The 20,101-nt window shown below is 43.1% G+C and overlaps 1 protein-coding gene across 1 annotated transcript in view; it reads right to left on the bottom strand.

The window, feature by feature from the left end:
• Positions 1-8,160: 8,160 nt before the first annotated feature.
• The window catches only part of itga2b (integrin, alpha 2b), a 41,690-nt gene continuing 29,749 nt past the window's right edge, over positions 8,161-20,101 (bottom strand). The window contains exons 27-31 of the mRNA XM_030735959.1: positions 13,252-13,338; positions 13,006-13,125; positions 10,989-11,090; positions 10,683-10,805; positions 8,161-8,654 (exon numbers count right to left, since the gene is read on the bottom strand). Of these exons, the coding sequence (XP_030591819.1) occupies positions 8,544-8,654; positions 10,683-10,805; positions 10,989-11,090; positions 13,006-13,125; positions 13,252-13,338 (543 nt within the window). The 3' untranslated portion in view covers positions 8,161-8,543. The remainder of the gene's footprint in view (positions 8,655-10,682; positions 10,806-10,988; positions 11,091-13,005; positions 13,126-13,251; positions 13,339-20,101) is intronic.

Below are 20,101 nucleotides of genomic sequence, written 5' to 3'. Positions count from 1 at the left end.
AGCAGACAAGACTGAAACTTAACATGGTTTATTTGAGGGAAAAGGAACAAGAAACCAATAAGCACAATTACACAGGGCTGGACAGGTGCCAGAACGAAAACTAAAGACAACGCAGAAGGGAAGACACACAGCAGGGGATCCACAACAAGCAACAGACACAGACTGACAACTAAAATACACACAAGGTAATCAGGGAACGAGCATCAGGTGAGGGGCACAGCTGAATGTTAATACACTGATGAGACTAGGGGAAGCAAAACAAAACAGAGCGCATGGGACAAGGGACTGTCAAAGTAAAACAGGAAACAGCTAGATGGCGACAGAAATGCAGACCTGACACACCACACAGGTAACAAACAACACAACAAAAGTACATAAGACCAGAGACATGACAGAGGGATAGGACAGACACTAGAACGGGGAGATGCAGGGGAGACAGGAACAAAAGGAACTAGGAAATCAATATGTAAACAATAACTATTAACAGAACAGAAAACTATGATGAATAATCAAAACCAAACAAACTGGAACATAACAGAGAGCTCAGTAAAACAGAACTAAACACAAAAAGCTGGGCATGACATAATGATTAAATGCAGAGTGGGGTATAAACTGTTGCCATCATGGGAACCCCCCAGCAGCCTAGGCCTATAGCAGCATAATTAAGGGAGGGTTCAGTGTCGCCTGATCCAGCCCTAACTATAAGCTTTATCATAAATGAAAGTGCAAGGTGGCTGTGGCTCGCGAGGTAGAGCAGGTCACCTGCTAATTGGAAGGTTGGCAGTTTAATTCCTAGCTGCTCTGGGCTGCATGCCAAAGTTTCCTTGGGCAAAATACTGAACCCCAAGTTGCTCTCAGACACGAGTGTTGAAGTATGAATGCGTGTGACTGTTAGACAGAAACCGCTTAGCTCAGTTAAAGTAGAAAACCGCTATATAAGAGCTAGTCTATTTACCATTTTAAGCCTAATATTAAAAATAGAGAGGGTGTCTGTCTTCTGAATCCAAGCTGGATTCAGCCTGAAAGCTGAAGGCTCTGCCATTCTACTCTTAAGGATCTTAGGAACCACAAGTAATCCAGTCTCTTTCCTACCAACAGGGTTCCGGAGCCGGTGACTTTATTTAAACCAGGTGGGATTTCCACCGCGGAAGCACTCAATGCTCGGCCGAAAAACGGGTTCAACTCTGGCCCCATAAACTAGCTGGTCTCGAACCAAGAACCATATTACATGTGTATTACATGAGAAAAGCGAAGCGATTTTCACGGCTGTGAATTAGGTTGGGCTCTAAGGCTGAACTTGCTGCTTTGTATCAGTTCATATCACAGATAAAAGGACACAAAGTGCGTACTTGTCGTCTTGCTCTAATCGCTGTCTGTGTTTCCCTCTGTGCTGCACACAGATGCTGCAGTAGTTTGGTTTGGACCCTAAAACGTATTTGCAGCACAGAAAGGGGAGCGTGTTCTCCCACGTTTGTGCGCTTCAGCTTCCGTGTCCAGACAAGAACCCGCCCACACTCATACGTAAAGGAGCAGTTCGCAAGTGCTGTGGAAACACAGGTCCGTTCTTAACCCTCCTGTTGTCCTCGGGTCAAAATGACCCGCCACTGTGTTAAAACCCCCCAAAAAATCCACTAAATGCTATTTTTTTAACTTGAAATTTTATGACTTTTCCTAGATTGGCCCCAACAGTAGAAAAAGTGAAATGTTGCTTTTATTCACATTTCCATGTAAGCTGTAAAAGTTACAAAGGTGGTCAAAATGACCCGTGAGGCAAATAGAGTTGAAATCGAGGTCACAGAGTTATTTAGAAACCACATAATGTTACAGTGGTTTAGTTGTGTCTCTGATCAATCAGTAGCAGAAGTAAACAAGGCAAATCAGGAGGTGTTCTCGCAGACTTCAAAAGACCACCTGTTTATTTCCAGAGGTTATAAAGGTGCTGCAGATAACAGGACCCCGAATTCTGTCTGTGCTGAAGCCATGAGTGTGCGTTATAATGTTGAAGAGGCTATAGAGCTGATTTTCTCAGATGTCCAGCAAGACAACTCGGATTCAGAAGAGGAAGTGGAGGATGTATCCGAAGAAGATGGGGAGGAATACAACCCAGAGCATGATGAATCATCTTCAGAAGAAGAAGAAAACCCTAAAGCTGAAAGACTTTCCTTTCAAAAAATGGCAAAATAACACGGTCCTCAGCAGCATATGACCAACACGGCAGGCATGCAGAATAAAATGTCATAAAGCTGACCCCAGGACCGACAAGGTATGCCGTTTCTCATGCCCATGACATTGTCTCTACATTCTACCTGTTTATCACACCAGCAACAGAAAAAATAATCCTGGAGATGACAAATCTGGAAGGTTTTCGCAAATATGGAGACAGCTGGAAAAAGATGGATGAGATTGACCTGCAGACCTACTTAGGGCTGCTAATCTTAGCAGGTGTATACAGGTCCCGAGGTGAGGCTGCAGCTAGTCTATGGGATGTAGAGAGTGGAAGGCCAATTTTCCAAGCCACAATGCCACTCAAACTCTTTCACACCTACTCAAGACTGCTACGATTTGATGACTCTGAATCAAGACCAGCAAGACGTGTGACAGACAAACTTGCAGCCATAAGAGAGGTATGGGACAAGTGGGTGGAGCGGCTGCCCTACCTCTACAATCCAGGGCCTGACGTAACAGTGGATGAGCAACTGGTTCCATTTAGAGGTAATCTGTTTTCATATTTGTAATAAAAGTGACAAGCCAGCAAAATATGGGATCAAGTCATGGGTGGTTTGCAATGCCAAATCAAGCTATGCTTGGAAAATGCAAGTCTATACTGGGAAGCTGACCAGTGGATGTCCAGAGAAGAACCAGGCCATGCGAGTTGTGCTTGATGTGACAGAGGGACTGAGGAGTCACAATGTGACATGTGACAACTTCTTCACCTCTTCACCTAATTAGTTGAATGGGTTATGTTATTTTTATATTTTTTGCATTGTACATTGTCTTAAATTGTTCACTGGACAAAAACCAAGAAACTGAGTCATTGGGATGAATAAAAATGCATTCAAAACTCCTTTTTGCACATTTTTTTCTTTAGAAAGGTCATAGAAATTCAAGTGAAGAGAAATATAGAAATTCAAGTGAAGAGGGAAAACTCAGGTATTCACACATTTTGTGGTGAATGACAATATGCAAGATGAAATTTGGTGTTTAAAATTCAATTAAGCTGCTTATATTGGGATTTAGTGAAGACGGGTCATTTTGACCCGGAGGACACGGGGTGTATACAGAAAATGAGGACAACAGGAGAGTTAAGTATTTCGCTGGTTCATTGAAACCGACACCAGCAGTCGCACAAGCATCGGCACCTTGGCGGTGGAAACGTAGTACCAGTAAAGGGACGGGGTTTCAGAGGTGCTGGGTAGCTTTTGCTTGATAGATTTTTGCTGTTGTGATGCATTCAAACACTCAGTACAAACAGTTTTATTTGAAAACGAGTTTATATCTGTAGTTTATATCTACAGTAGGACGATGACGCTCAACCACGGGGCAGGTCCACAAATCCCGTTCTTAAGCATTTCACCGGTTCATTGACCACCAGCAATGGCACGAGCGCCAGCACCTCAGCGGTGGGAAAGTAGCACGAATGAAGTGCTCTATTGGGGTGATACGGTACCATGAGGTCTTTGAGGTAAGATGGGGCCTGATTATTCAAGACCTTGTAGGTGAGGAGAAGGATTTTAAATTCTATTCTAGATTTAACAGGGAGCCAATGAAGAGAAGCCAATATGGGAAAAATCTGCTCTCTCTTTCTAGTCCCTGTCAGTACTCTAGCTGCAGCATTTTGGATCAGCTGAAGAAGAAGAAGAAGAAGAAGAAGAAGAAGAAGAAGAAGAAGAAGAAGAACCTTTATTGTCATTATACTTGCATTCAAGGAAATTTAGTTTGACACTCTCCAAAAGATAAAAAAAATTAAAAATAAGCAAAGTATTTACATAAGCATATGGATATTTACACAATAAAACCAGTACAATTTTAAAAGTATGGATTGCAAGATAAATAATCAAATAAATTATGGGTAAAATGGTTGTATGAAGATGTGCAAATACTCAATGTTCAAGTTTACAGTCTATTAGATGTTGAGAGGGGTGATGGAAGGCTTTTCAGGGAGCTTTTAGGACAGCCTGATAATAATGAATTACAATAGTCCAGCCTAGAAGTAATAAATGCATTAATTAGCTTTTCAGCATCAGTCTGTGAAAGGACTGACTGATGCTGGATGTTTCTAATTAAAGAAATATTGCACAAATGCAAAAAAGCGGTCCTACATATTTGCTTAATATGTGCATTGAAGGCAGCACGGTGGCGTAGTGGTTAGCACTGCTGCCTCACAGTTAGAATACCATCTGGAGGGCCTGGGTTCGATTCCACCTTGGCCCAGGCCTCTCCCCCTCTCTGTGTGGAGATTGCATGTTCTCCCCGTGCTTGCGTGGGTTTCCTCCGGGTACTCCGGTTTCCTCCCACATGCCAAAGACATGCACTTACTGGGGTTAGGTTAATTGGCTAATCTAAATTGCCCATAGGTGTGAATGAGAGCATGAATGTGAGTGTGAAAGGTCGTCTGTCCCTCTGTGTTGGCCCTGCAACAGGCTGGCGACCTGTTCAGGGTGTACTCTCGCCCTATGACAGCTGGGATAGGCTCCAGCCCCCCCCCCCCCCCCCCCGCGACACTTAACAGGATGTGCGGAAGCAAATGGATAGATGGATGGATGGATGGATAGATAAATATGACTCAAACCACTGCAGTGCAGTACCTTTAATACCTATAGTATGCTCTAATCTCTGTAATAAAATGTTATGATCAACAGTATCAAAGCTGCACTGAGGTCCAACACGACAAGTACAGAGATGAGTCCACTGTCAGAGGCTGTAAGAAGATCATTGGTAACCTTCACTAATGCTGTTTCTGTACTGTGATGAATTCTGAAACCTGACTGAAACTCTTCAAATAAACCGTTCCTCTGCAGATGATCAGTTAGCTGTTTTACAACTACTCTTTCAAGAATCTTTGAGAGAAAAGGAAGGTTGGAGATTGGCCTATAATTAGCTAAGACAGCTGGGTCAGTGATGGCTTTTTAAGAAATGTTTTAATTACTGCCACTGTGGGAATTTAAACAATAAGAGTGTGTGCTGCTTAAGCCTTTAGGTTTCTGCGTGTTTGTTCATTGAACAGGAATGACACAAATAAATGGAATAAGGAGTCCAATTATTAAATTTAATCAAACCATTTCAGTTTACGGATATCTGGACCAGGACTGCATGCCATGCCTGTGTGAGATGGCATGAAATACTGTCACATTCTAATTCAGCTTACAGTTTCATATAGTCAAGGCTGATCTAACTTTGTTACATCATTATACAAAAGAGAATGTGGAAAACAGAGAATTTCAACAACAGGGTATTCAGATGACCTCGAAGTCTCCATTTCGATCACTATGTAGTCTCCATCAGTGTGGTTCATTGTGTAGTCAGAACACAAAGTTCATGATGACACGGAACATTATAAGCTTCTGTATTTTTAATCAGTTATGTTTATCTTCCAATCAAAAACAAATTTCTCAGGCAAGTAAATGTACCTACGATATACATGTGGCATATACCATGAATATCCCAACACCACCTTAAAAGCCTGCGGTACATAGCCAACTAATAAAGACAGATTGATCATTTTTAAGATCGAAGCATCAGTAATTGGAAAGACTTCTTTGAACAGTCTAGTAGGAATGGGATCTAATAAACATGTTGCTGGTTTGGAGGAAGTAACTATTGAAGTTAACTCTGAAAGATCAACTGGAGCAAAAGAGTCTAAACAAATACCAGCAGTGCTGAAAGCAGCCGAACATGAAGAATAATCTTTGAGATGGTTATGAATAATTTTTTCTCTAATGTCTAAAATTTTACTTGTACAGAAATCCATGAAGTCACTACTAGTTAAAGTGAAAGGAATACTCGGCTCTACAGAGCTCTGACTCTTTGTCAGCCTGGCTACAGTGCTGAAAAGAAACCTGGGGTTGTTCTTATTTTCTTCAATTAATGATGAATAGTAAGATGTCCTAGCTTTACGGAGGGCTTTTTTTATAGAGCAACAAACTTTTTCCAGGCTAAATGAGCATCTTCTAATTTAGTGAGACGCCATTCCCTCTCCAGCTTACAGGTTATCTGCTTTAAGCTGTGCGTTTGTGAATTATACTACGGAGTCAGGCACTTCTGATTTGAAGCTTTCCTTTTCAGAGGAGCCACAGTATCCAAAGTTATACGCAGTGAGGATGTAAAACTATTGACGAGATAATCGACCTCACTGGGAGCAGAGTTTAGGTAGCTGCTCTGCACTGTGTTGGCACTGAAGAGCATAACAATGAAGGAATTAGATCCTTAAACTTAGTTACAGCACTTTCAGAAAGACTTCTACTGTAATAAAACTTATTCCCCACTGCTGTGTAATCCATTAAAGTAAATGTAAATGTTACTAAGAAATGATCAGACAGGAGGGGGCTTTCAGGGAATACTGTTAAGTCTTCAGTTTCTATGCCATATGTTAGGACAAGATCCAGAGTATGATTAAAGTGGTGGGTGGGCTCCTTTACATTTTGAGAGAAGCCAATTGAATCTAACAATAGATTAAATGCAGTGTTGAGGCTGTCATTCTCAGCATCTACATGGATGTTAAAATCACCCACTATAATGATTTTATGAGAACTGAGCACTAAATCAGATAAAAAGTCTGAGAAATCGTACAGAAACTCTGAGTAGGGACCAGGTGGACGATAGATAATAACAAATAAAACAGGTTTTTGATTTTCCCAATTAGGATGGACAAGACTAAGAGTCAGGCTTTCAAAAGAATGAAAACTTTGTCTGGGTCTTTGATTAATTAATAAGCTGGAATTGAAGATTGCTGCTACTCCTCCTCCTCGACCTGTGCTTCGAGCATTCTGACAGTTACTGTGACTCGGGGGTGTTGATTCATTTAAACTAACATATTCATCCTGCTGTTACCAGGTTTCTGTAAGGCAGAATAAATCAATATGTTGATCAATTATTAAATCATTTACTAAAAGGGACTTGGAAGAGAGAGACCTAATGTTTAACAATCCACATTTAGTTGTTTTATTCTTTGGTGCAGTTGATGAAGCTGTATTATTTATTGTTTTTGAATTTTTATGCTTAAATAGCTTTTTGCTGATTTTAGCGTTGTTTTTTGGTGGTCTGGGAGCAGGCACCGACTCTATGGGGATGGGGTTTTGGGGGGATGGCAGGAGGAGAGAAGCTGCAGAGAGGCGTGTAAGACTGCAACTCTGCTTCCTGGTCTCAACCCTGGGTAGTCAGGTTTTAGGGTTAATAAATTTGGCCATATTTCTAGAAACGAGAGCTGCTCCATCCAAAGTGGGATGGATGCCGTCTCTCCTAACAAGACCAGGTTTTCCCCAGAAACTTTGCCAATTATCTATGAAGCCCACGTCGTTTTTTGGACACCACTCAGACAGCCAGCGATTCAAGGAGAACATGTAGCTAAACATGTCGCTCCTGGTCTGATTGGGGAGGGGCCCAGAGAAAACTACAGAGTCCGACATCGTGTTTGCAAAGTTACACACCGAGTCAATATTAATTTTAGTGACCTCCGATTGGCGTAACCGGGTGTCATTACTGCCGACGTGAATAACGATCTTACCAAATCTACGATTAGCCTTAGCCAGCAGTTTCAAATTTCCATGAATGTCGCCTGCTGTGGCCCCTGGAAGACATTTGACTATGGTCGCCGGTGTCTCTAGCTTCACGTTTCTCAAAACAGTCGCCAATAACCAGAGTTTGTTCCTGGGCGGGTGTGTCGCCGAGTGGAGAAAAACAGTTAGAGACGTGAACAGGTTGGTGGTGTACCCGGGGCTTCTGCTTAGGACTACGCTTCCTCTTCATGGTCACCCAGCCGGCCTGTTTTCCCTGCTGCTCGGGATCTGCTGAGGGGGAGCTAACGGCGGCTAAGCTACCATGATCCGCACCCGCTACAGGGGCCTGGCTAGATACAGGATTTTCCAGGGTGCGGAGCCGAGTCTCCAATTCAGAAAGCCTGGCCTCCAGAGCTACATACAGACTACATTTATTACAAGTACCGTTACTGCTAAAGGAGGCCGAGGAGTAACTAAACATGTGACACCCAGAGCAGGAAAGTGCAGGAGAGACAGGAGAAGAAGCCATGCTGGTAGTGAGTCGGCTAAGAGCTAAGCTAGTAGCTGTGCTAAGCTAGCTAATTCCTAAAAACAAAGTGAATAATGTGAATACAGGTGATTCAGCAAAGAGTGTGCTCTAGAGAAAGGAGGTGAAGATTACACTGAAATATGTTATTATCCAGATAAACCACTGTGCTCCGAAACAGGAACAGGAAGTGTTTATCAATAAAGTGACCTTTATTGATAAACATGTTGCAATGCAGACGTTTAATTATCATGATAAATAATCAGAGAATCTTCATTCGTCCGGCCTTCATCAGTGATCATGTGTTATTCAGTCATGTGACCCTCCTCAGTCAACTGCTGGGCATCCTCATCCTCATCCCCATCTTCATCCTCATCTTCATCAGTAGGAGGGCGAGTTCGCCTGAAGAAACCAAGCTGCACAGACACACAAACACGCACACACACGCGAGCGCACACACACACACACACACGCACACACACACGCACACACGCACACACACAGTTTGAATTCATCTGTTTTCAGTGTTTCTTAAATTAGCAGAATTTGAAGTGGAGTTTGTGAGCTGCTGATCTCCGTCAGATTCATGTTATTAGTTATTTAACCACAAACATTCCACTTCCTGTTATTTTTACACTACAAAAACTGGCTGCTGTTCAGTCGGAGCTCAGCAGGGGGCACTGTGAGATCCTCTGTGATTAGGAGTGAATGCTGGATCCCTTGAGGTGCTGTGATGTCCTTGATAGTCACAGAAAGACAGTTTCCTACCATAGACACCTGTCCAACATGTAAAGATGATGCCACTTCATTTGGCTCTTGAAAATATGAAAGCTTCTTTATTCTTGTCATACATAGTTGGTAGCAGGTGATGTCTCCAGCTAAGAACTGTTTTAATTATTGATTAATATGCAATTGATTAATCAGTGAAACATCTTTGAAAAATGCCCCAACATTTCTCCCAGCTCTGCGGTGACATCATGAACAAAAATATTATGTGATTCATAATCCAGAAAAAAGCAGAAACTCATCAGTCCTACACTTAAAAATGACTGATAGTCGTCACGTAAATCCCAACCACCTACATGTCTTTTGGTCATGTGAGAAATTACAACCATTTTGGTTGCAGGTCATGAGGATAATAGACGGAGTCCTCAAGTATAAAGTTCTGAGAGACCCACAAGTTTATATCTTAGTCTGATCCTAGAAGGTGTGATTCAAAAAGAGGACATCTATATCTTTAAAATAATGATAGTGGCTGTGAAAAAAGTCATTACAAAGAACTGGATGAAAAAAGAGCCACCAAAAGTAAGACACTGGATGGAAATAATGGAAGAAATTTATGAAATGGAGAAACTGACATTCCTGCTGCGACTCAAAATTAACGCCGCTGAGCAGCGCTGGCGGAAATTGACACTATAAAACAACCCCAATGCAATGGACATATATACTTGAGAACTGTCACCCCAATGTTTGTGTCTGTGTGTGTTTGGTTGTAGTTTTTGATTACGCTCTACCCATGTTCCTTTTTTCATTGTTAAAATGAGAAAAGATAAATGAAGAGTATTAAAAAAAAATGGCTCATAGTCTTCTCAACTAATCTGGATAACGAGGCCCTTTTCTTGGGTTAAAATGACATGATGTGTAGCCTCAGTCTGTGTATGAGGCCTTTAAAGGATCACATCAGCATTTCTGCAGCTGTTGTGAGTTTATAATGAGCCAGGTTTGTGTTAGGTCACTACAGGCCTGTTATACTTCCATATTTTGCTTCCTTCCAAGCCTTTTTGCTGATTTCTGATGGTAAACTGTGAGAATAAACTCAAAACCTGTTGCAGGTAATTCAGTCCCATCAGCTTTTATTGAGATCTTGCACTTCTTTAATGGTGCAGTGAGTGGAAACCAGGCTGAATCCCACTTTGGAAAAAATCCACAGTCATGTTAAAGTGAGGGACACAAAGCTTTCATAATCTGCCTCCAGCTGGGCCTGTCTCGGGCCCTGCCTCTTCTGGCTCAGTCATCACCTTTGCTAACAAGGCTGCCCAGGTACACTATATGAACAAAAGCACTGGGCCACCTTCAAACTATCCTTGCAGTAACTGTTAGCCATGGAAACCCATGAGGCTCCCAACACACAGTCTTTGTGCTGATGTTAAAGCCAGAGGAGGTTTAAAGGTCTTAGCCTGCACTGACCTAAACAATCAAGTTCCATCCTGGCTTGAGAGAGCCAGACACATCTGACACCAGACAGGATAACATCCGAAATTCATGACAGCATCAGTTACAGGTAACATTCATTCCGACCACGTTCATCTCTGTCATATTCTGCACCGTCTGTCCTAAAATCAGTTTCTGTGGGATGTTTGAGACTTCAAAATTGCCTAGAGCCACACATTGAAAACCTTTGCCACTTTCAACTTTGTGAATAACGATTGATTGTTGACTGATACCTTCCAGAAGATGAAACAGAGCATGCAGAGGAGAAGGAGTCCACAGATGATTGACAGAATGATGTAGCCAATGGGAACACCATTCTCTCCATCCGGAGGACGCCACAATACTCTGAGTTGAGTCTGCGTACACACACACACACACACACACACACACACACACACACACACACACACACACACACACACACACACACACACACACACACGCACATATCACAGGTCATAACAGACATACCAGGTCAGTCATGAGTTCAGGATTTTGATTTAGTAAATCTGCTTATGTGTGTGTGTGTGTATTAGTACCTGTGAGTGTCCATTTGGCAGCTGAAGCGGTTGAGCCTTTGATGATGTGTTGATGACATGATAAGATGCAAAGGAAACAAGCTCATAATTCAGGTAAGGAGTCTGTGGAAAGAAGTGCAAGTACATCACCACCTTCACCTGTACGGGTGGGGAAAACAATCTACTTGCATAGTGATGTTGTATATAGAGACACCAAATATAATAATTTATTAAATAAATGAAAGTGCTCTGGGAATACTACTCATCAAAAGGCTCATCTCATGCATAACATTCTCTGAGCAAACTTACATTAAATCAGCTCAACCAAAAAACCAACACTGGACACACTCAGCTTGACTAAGCTGACTCCTAATTCAGGGCAAGCTAATGGTTCAGTCATGAGTAAAAATAAGGCAGCAACCTCTACAAATTAAACATTTTTAATATAAAAATTGGTGACAGCCTGGGGACTGGTGCATTTGTTCTACATTCTGTGAAGGATTGAAACTTATGGTGACTAAATGGCTGTCCAGAGCTTGAGGGTGTTGCACACTAATGACCACTTTTGATCACAAGGTGATTGCACAGGTCACCTGATAGGACGCAACCTTTCTACTAACAGTTGCAGTTTGACTTGGATTGACTGCAATCATTCTCAGAGAGACTGTCAAAGGTTTCCAAATAATTGCTGGTGAATAAATGCAGACAGATTGCTAACATGTTGCCATGAGTCTGAACAAGTCTTTGTCAATGAGTGTAACAGAGTTAAAAATGAAGTTTATTCATTCTTATTTCCATCCATCCATCCATCCATCCATTCGCTTCCGCACATCCTGTTAAGGGTCGCGGGGGGGCTGGAGCCTATCCCAGCTGTCATAGGGCGAGAGGCAGGGTACACCCTGAACAGGTCGCCAGCCTGTTACAGGGCCAACACAGAGGGACAGACGACCTTTCACACTCACATTCATGCTCTCATTCACACCTATGGGCAATTTAGATTAGCCAATTAACCTAACCCCAGTAAGTGCATGTCTTTGGAATGTGGGAGGAAACCGGAGTACCCGGAGGAAACCCACGCAAGCACGGGGAGAACATGCAAACTCCAGCAGTGCTAACCACTACGCCACCGTGCTGCCCATTAATCTTATATTGAGTATTTTTTTTAATTCTATCTCACTGAGCTATTTTTAATTTCTCATTGTTTTATTGATTTTGATTGTGGGAAATGTCTTTCTGCACTCTGCCTTGTTTGTCCCTCTTGGGCTTCCATAACCCTTCCTGGCCTGTGTAGCTTCCTCCCACCCTCTTCCCCTCACAGTGTTGTTCTGCGCTGCTGAGGGAGCAGAGTGCATGGGAAAAGGCAGACAGAAGTGGATTAATGTGTTTTAATCTCTTCTGCAGAAAATCAATATCCCAAACCACCTGAATGAGTCTTCTTCAGTAACCTATACGATCAGGAATCAAACCCGTTACATGAGCACAACTCAATGAAAATTTACTGAACAGCTGCCAGCTGGTTTCTCTGGTTATATTCCTGAAGAAAAGAAAGGTTGCTGAGCACAAATGTAATACTTAAATGTAAATATGTGAGTTTCTATGATTGATCACAATTAATTGCTGTATTATCACAGATTGCATCTAATTGCCATTTTGACCCCAATCAATCACAGACTGATTTTGTTTTATGCAAACATTTATGGCAAGTTTTAGTGACAGTGATGGCATGCTTCATAATCTCATTTGCAGCCAAAAAAGAACTGAAGTGAAATAACTCATTGGATAAAACAGATACTAACAAAGTTTAAAGTTGAGGACATAATTTACAGTATAGAAAACATGATAACCTGCAATATTTGTTATTGCAACACTCAGCATACTGCAAAATGTAAAAACATCACAATAATATCGTATAGTAAGTGAAGTAGTGATAATATTGCGGGGTGTCTGATGTTTCCCACCTCTATACACCAGTGTGTGTGTGTGTGTGTGTGTGTGTGTGTGTGTGTGTGAAAGAGAGATAGAGATAGAGAGTTTGTACCTCTGTGAGTGTGTGTGCCCACAGTCGGGCTGAGATTCGGATGACTGCACTGAAGCCCCGCCCGAGTGCTGCGACATCACACACAAACCTGATGCAGCCCACCTCACTGCTGCTGCAGTTCTAGATGGATGAACATGATTGATAGATGATTGATTAGTGATACTGAGTTGATAAATTAATATAACCATTATTGTTGTATTTTCATGATCCCTGAGTGAGAGCAGTAATAATGTAAAGTTTCTTCACCACATAAACAGTTTGTCTGTGTGAATTTGTCTCCATCTGCTGGATTGATGGAGAAACTGCAGAAACACTCGAGGAGTTTCCAACAAGCTGCAGACAGACACAGTTCAATTTAATTCAATTTTATTTAAATAGCACCAAATCACAACAAACAGTTGCCTCAAGGAGCTTTATATTGTGGGTAAAGACCCTACAATAATACAGAGAAAACCCAACAGTCAAAACGACCCCCTATGAGCAGCACTTGGTGACAGTGGGAAGGAAAAACTCCCTTTTAACAGGAAGAAACCTCCATCAGAACCAGGCTCAGGGAGGGGGGGTCATCTGCTGGGCGGGGGGGGGCTGAGGGGAGAGAGACAGGACAAAAGATGCGCTGTGGTTATTCAGGACCTTGTATATGAGGAGAAGAGCTGCAGCATTTGGATCAGCTGAAGGGAGCTTATAGGACAGCCTGGTAATAAGCCATTCCTGCAGTTTAATAAATTGATGTGCGTCATCTGGCTTCATTGATAGATAAAGCTGAGTATCATCTGGATAACAATGAAAATGTATGCAATGCTTTCTAATATTACTGCCTAAGGGAAGCATGTATAGTTCAATTCAATTCAATTCAATTCAATTCAATTCAATTCAATTCAATTCAATTCAATTCAATTCAATTCAATCAATTTAATTTGTATAGCGCCAAATAACAGTCATCTCAAGGCACTTTGTATTGTAGGTAAAGACCCTACAATCACACCTACAATAGTGTAAATAAATTGGTCCTAGCACAGAACCCTGTGGAACTCCATTAGAACCATTAGAAACCATTTTCCGACAGGACAAACTGCCGCGTAATTACAGTAATGCAAAGGGTGCTTGCACAAACATCTCAGCAGTGATGGCTCAGTGTTAAAGGGTTAAGCTTGATCAAAACGGAAAGTTTTAAGCCTAATCTTAAAAATAGAGAGTGTCTTTTAGCTTTTAAATTCTATTCTAGATTTAACAGGGAGCCAATGAAGAGAAGCCAATATGGGAGAAATCTGCTCTCTCTTTCTAGTCCCTGTCAGTACTCTAACTGCAGCATTTTGGATCAGCTGAAGGCTTTTCAGGGAGCTTTTAGGACAGCCTGATAATAATGAATTACAATAGTGCAGCCTAGAAGTAATAAATGCATGAATGAGCTTTTCAGCATCACTCTGAGAAAGGATGTTTCTAATTTTAGAAATATTGCACAAATGCAAAACAGCACTCCTACATATTTGTTTAATATGTGCATTGAAGGACATATCCTGGTCAAAAATGACTCCAAGATTTCTCACAGTGTTACTGGAGGCCAAAGTAATGCCATCCAGATTAAGTATCTGGTTAGACACCATGTTTCTAAGATTTGTGGGGCCGAGAACAAGAATTTCAGTTTTATCTGAATTTAGAAGCAGGAAATTAGAGGTCATCCAGGCCTTAATGTCTTTAAGACATTCCTGCAGTTTAATTAATTGATGTGTGTCATCTGGCTTCATTGATAGGTAAAGCTGAGTATCATCTGCATAACAATGAAAATTGATGCAGTGCTTTCTAATAATACTGCCTAAGGGAAGCATGTATAATGTAAATAAAATTGGTCCTAGCACAGAACCCTGTGGAACTCCATAATGAACCTTAGTGTGTGAAGAAGACTCCCCATTTACATGAACAAATTGGAGTCTATGAGATAAATATGATTCAAACCACTGCAGTGCAGTACCTTTAATACCTATAGTATGCTCTAATCTCTGTAATAAAATGTTATGGTCAACAGTATTTAAGCTGCACTGAGGTCCAACAGGACAAGAACAGAGATGAGTCCACTGTCAGAGGCTCTAAGAACCCAGAGGTGGGAAATAACAAAGTACAAATACTTTGTTACTGTACTTAAGTAGATTTTTCAGGTATCTGTACTTTACTTGAGTATTTATTTTTCTGACTACTTTTTACTTTTACTCCCTACATGTTTACACAAGTATCTGTACTTTCTACTTCTTACATTTTCAAACAGACTCGTTACTTTTTAACACGTCAGAGAGAAGTTTGCATTTTAGGTCAGTGCGCCATCAAACATCAACGGAGGAATAATAACATATAAGAGACAATCGTACCGGCGTGTCCTCCATCACCGGGCTTATCCATCCAAAGACATTAAAGAGGCAAAACCATATAATTAATGTATCATTTATAGCGCTATAATCAGGGTCACAGCGGGCCGGACCACCGGTGACAGTAAGCTGTGTTCGCGGCACATAAACAGCTTAACTAGCGCTACTGAAGAGGAGCGAGCATGAAGGGAGTAACGTGTGGCAGGTAAATGCAACGTTTCTAAATGCTCAACAAATATCAGCAAACACACAAAGTGTGTGCAGTTTGTCACACAGTGTGTCTGCGAGCTAAAAGAAGAGCTGCTGTATTTCAGGGAGAGCAAAGAGAGAGAAGTTCACTCAGAGATGGAGAAAGAGGAAGGAGAGGAAGAAGAGAGGTTAGATTTAAAGGTAAGGACTGCAAAACAAACTGAGGTATGCTGACTTTGTGTAATTCAAAGATTGTATGAAAATACTGCAGTTTAGTGTGTAATAAACAGGTGAGCTTGTTGTCCTGTATTTACAGTAAAGCTCTGTGTTGGTGCACAGAGGCTGTGTTCATGGTCAGAGTTACAGGTTACATCAGTGCAGCAGAGATGAGTTTGAATCAAAGCTGCTGATGCTGAGATTCATTCACTAAATCCAACATTTCTACAGCCTGTATGCTGTCAGTGTAGGGGATGGAGATCACCTCAGAGAGCTGTGAAATACTGGGTTACATCTTTGTGAGTTCACTTCATCCACACAGAGCAGTAAACCTCAGAGCAGCAGCAGCAGGTCAGCTGATCACAGCCTGCACACCAACATCATTTACTGCAGCTACAACAGAAAGCTGTGATTCTTCTCCCCATGCAGAGACACTACAGCTGATCTTAGGGTTCCTCCACCTTCTGAATCCCACTGTAACCCCTGAGTATCCTCATGTTGGTGTTTAGGTGGAGGCACAGTCACCCTCTACTATGGAGGACACAGAGAACAGAGCTGGGTTTAAATTCCCTTTAACAGTTTGTGTCCTACATAACAGATTCAAGCTGAGTGCATTCATTAGACTTAAAATTTAGATTGGAATAATGTTTCTATTCTCATGTATTATTTTATATTATTACAATAATATAGGATGAGGTTCAGTTAGCTTTACAGAAAAATATCAGGTAGAAACGTCCTCCAAAGAGCTACTTTTAGTTTCTTACTTTGAGTACATTTCAGAGTCTGTACTTTTTTTACTTTTACTTAAGTAAAGAAGTTGAACCCGTACTTTGACTTTTACCAAAGTATTTTTTAACACAAGTACTTGTACTTCTACTTAAGTACAGAATGTCAGTACTTTTGCCACCTCTGCTGAAACCTGACTGAAACTCTTCAAATAAACCGTTCCTCTGCAGATGATCAGTGAGCTGTTTTACAACTACTCTTTCAAGAGTCTTTGAGAGAAAAGGAAGGTTGGAGATTGGCCTATAATTAGCTCAGACAGCTGGGTCAGTGATGGCTTTTTAAGTAGAGGTTTAATTACAGCCACCTTGAAGGCCTGTGGTACATAGCCAACTAATAAAGACAGATTGATCATTTTTAAGATTGAAGCATCAATAATTGGAAAGACTTCTTTGAACAGTCTAGTAGGAATGGGATCTAATAACCATGTTGCTGGTTTGGAGGAAGTAACTATTGAAGTTAACTCTGAAAGATCAACTGGAGCCAAAGAGTCTAAACAAATACCAGCAGTGCTGAAAGCAGCCGAACATGAAGGTCAATCTTTGAGATGGTTACCAATAATTTTTTCTCTAATGGTTAAAATTTTAGACAGGTATGTAATGTGATTGACTCTGCGTAAAATGTGAATAATTAAAAATTATTCCAAATAAAACACATCAAATGTCTAAACTTGGCATTTATTTCACGTTTTGTCCGAAAAGTTTTATCACTTTGAAATGAATGCCGCGATGTGTTTCAATAAAGTTATAATGCTGAACATTTTTCTGCTGGTTGTATTTACAATCTTATTCTTTCGGTCACTACCCAAAGCTCATGACTATAGGTGATGGTAGGAACGTAGATCGACCGCTTCGCTTTTACACTAAGCTCCCTCTTCACCATGACAGACCGGTGCAGTGTCCACATCACTGCAGAAGCAGCCCCAATCTGTCTGTCAATCTCCCTCCTTCCGTCACTCGTGAACAAGACCCCGAGATATTTGAACTTCTCCACTTGGGCCATGAACTTGTCCCTGAGCCAGAGAGGGCACTCCACCCTTTTCTGGCTGAGGACCATGGCCTCAGACGTAGAGGTGCTGATTCTCATGCACTCCACTGCGAGCTGGAGGCCACCCCCTGATAACGGCAACAGGACCACATCATCTGCAAAGAGCATAGATGAGACTCTGAGGCCACCAAGGAAGAAGTCTTCCGCCATCTGGCTACGCCTAGAAATTCTGCCCATAAAAATTATGAACAGAATCTGTAACAAAGGGCAGCCCTGGCAGAGTTCAACAGCCACAGGAACCAAATCCAACTTATTATCGGCTATACGGACCAAGCTTTCACTGTGGTTGTACAGGGACTGAATGGCCTGCAACAACAGGCCAGACACCCGATACTCCCACAGGACCTCCCAAAGGATACCCTGAGGGACATGGTCAAATGCCTTCTCCAAGTCCATGAAGCACATGTAGACTGGTTGGGCAAACTCCTACGCACACTCAGATATCCTTGAGAGGATAAAGAGCTGGTCCAGCGTTCTGCGACCAGGACGAAAACTGGATTGTTCCTCCTGGATCTGAGGTTCGACTAACGGGTGGACCCTCTTTTCCTCTTTTCCCACAGGCTAACCAAGCCCGATAGGACTCTTTCTTCAGCTCAATGGCTCCCTTCACCCCCGGTGACCACCATCTGGTTTGGAGGTTACCACCACGACAGGCACCAACCACCTTGCAGCCACAGCTCTGAGCAGCAACCTCAACAATGGAGGTGTGGAACATGGTCCATTACGAGTCAATGGCCTCAGCCTCCCTCAGAATGCTGTTGAAGTTCTGTCGGAGGTGGGATTTGAAGATCTCCCGGACTGGGGCTTCTGCCAGGCATTCCCAGTGCACACTCACAATACGTTTAGGTGCACCAGGTTTGTCCAGCATCTTCCCCCACCACCTGATCCAACTCACCACCAGGTGGTGATCAGTTGACAGCTCAGCTCCTCTCTTCACCCGAGCGTCCAGAACATACGGCCGCAGATCTGGTGATACAATTACAAAATCGATCATCGACCTGTGACCTAGGGTGACCTGTTGCCATTTGCACTTATGGACATCCTTATTTTCGAACATGGTGTTTTTTATGTACAAATTGCGGTTTGCACAGAAGTCCAATAACAAAACACCATTCCTGTTCAAATCGGGCAGGCCAGTCACGCCCCTCCAGGTCTCACTGTCATTGCCCACATCAGCGTTGAAGTCTCCCAGCAAGACAATGGAGTCACCAGATGGAGCACTGTCCAGCACCCCGGCCAGCGACTCCAAAAAGGGTGGGTACTCTGAACTGTCATTTGGCACATAAGTGCAAACAACAGTCAGGACCTGTTTTCCAGCCCAAAGCCACAGGGAAACAACCCTCTCGTCCACCGGTGAAAACTCCGACGTAAAGGCAGCAAGCCGGGGGGATACAAGAATACCCACCCCAGCTCGCCGCCTCTCACCGAGGGCAACTCCAGGCTGGAACAGAGTCCAGCCCCTCTCCAGGAGACTAGTTCCAGAGCCCAGACCATGCATTGAGGTGAGCCCAACTATATCTAGCTGGTATCTCTCAACCTCACGCACTAGCTCAGGCTCCTTCTCCTCTAGAGAGGTGACATTCCATGTCCCAATAGCCAGTCTTGATAGCGAGGGATTGGTACGCCAGGGCCTCTGCCCTTGGCCACTGCCCGACACACACTGCACCTAACCCCTATGAGGCCTCCTGCAGGTGGTGAGCCTACAGGAGGGTGGGCTCATGTAACCTCTTCAGGCTGCACCCGGCCGGGCACCATGGGCTAATGCCCGGCCACCAGACGCTCTCCCTCGAGCTCCGTCCCCAGGCCTGGCTCCAGGGGGACCCGGTAACCCTATCTCAGGCAGGGTAAACTGTTCCCTCGTTGCTGCAGACATAAGAGTCTGTGCAGAAATGAGTTTCCTTCGAAGGGAGGCTGGCCTCTCCCTTAGAGATAAGGTGAGGAGTGCGGCCATCCGGGAGGGGCTCAGAGTAGAGCCGTTGCTCCTCCACATCGAAAGGAGCCAGTTGAGGTGGCTAAGGCATCTGATTAGGATGGCTCCTGACCGCCTCTTGGGAGAGGTTTTCTGGGAGGAGGCCCCGTGGTAGACCTAGGACACACTGGGGAGATTATATCTCTTGGCAGCCTGGGAATGCCTTGGGGTCCCACCGGATGAGCTGGAGGAGGTGGCTGGGGAGAGGAAAGCCTGGGCTTCTCTGCTTAGGCTCCTGCCCCCGTGACCCGGCCCCAGGTAAGTGGAAGAGAATGGATGGCTGGATGGATGACGAAGAAACAAACAAAAAAAAAGTTAAAGCCGCAAGCAGTGATGATTGGGCCCCCACACAAGGGCACACGTTGAGCCGTGATGCGGTTGAGTTTGCTGCATTTGGAGGTTGCTACCATCGGGAGTGTCACGAGGTCTCATGAATGAGGTTAGCTCAGTAGGCTACTCGGATGTCGCGCCATTTGGCCACCAAACAGCTCCTCTGCCCACTAGTTGGCACTGACAAGTGCCCACTAATTATATG

The sequence above is a fragment of the Archocentrus centrarchus genome, chromosome 8 (genome assembly GCF_007364275.1).
Source record: "Archocentrus centrarchus isolate MPI-CPG fArcCen1 chromosome 8, fArcCen1, whole genome shotgun sequence".
NCBI classification, from domain to species: Eukaryota; Metazoa; Chordata; class Actinopteri; order Cichliformes; family Cichlidae; genus Archocentrus; species Archocentrus centrarchus.
Note: the sequence above shows the minus strand (reverse complement) of the source record. Positions and strands in the feature narration are given on the sequence as shown.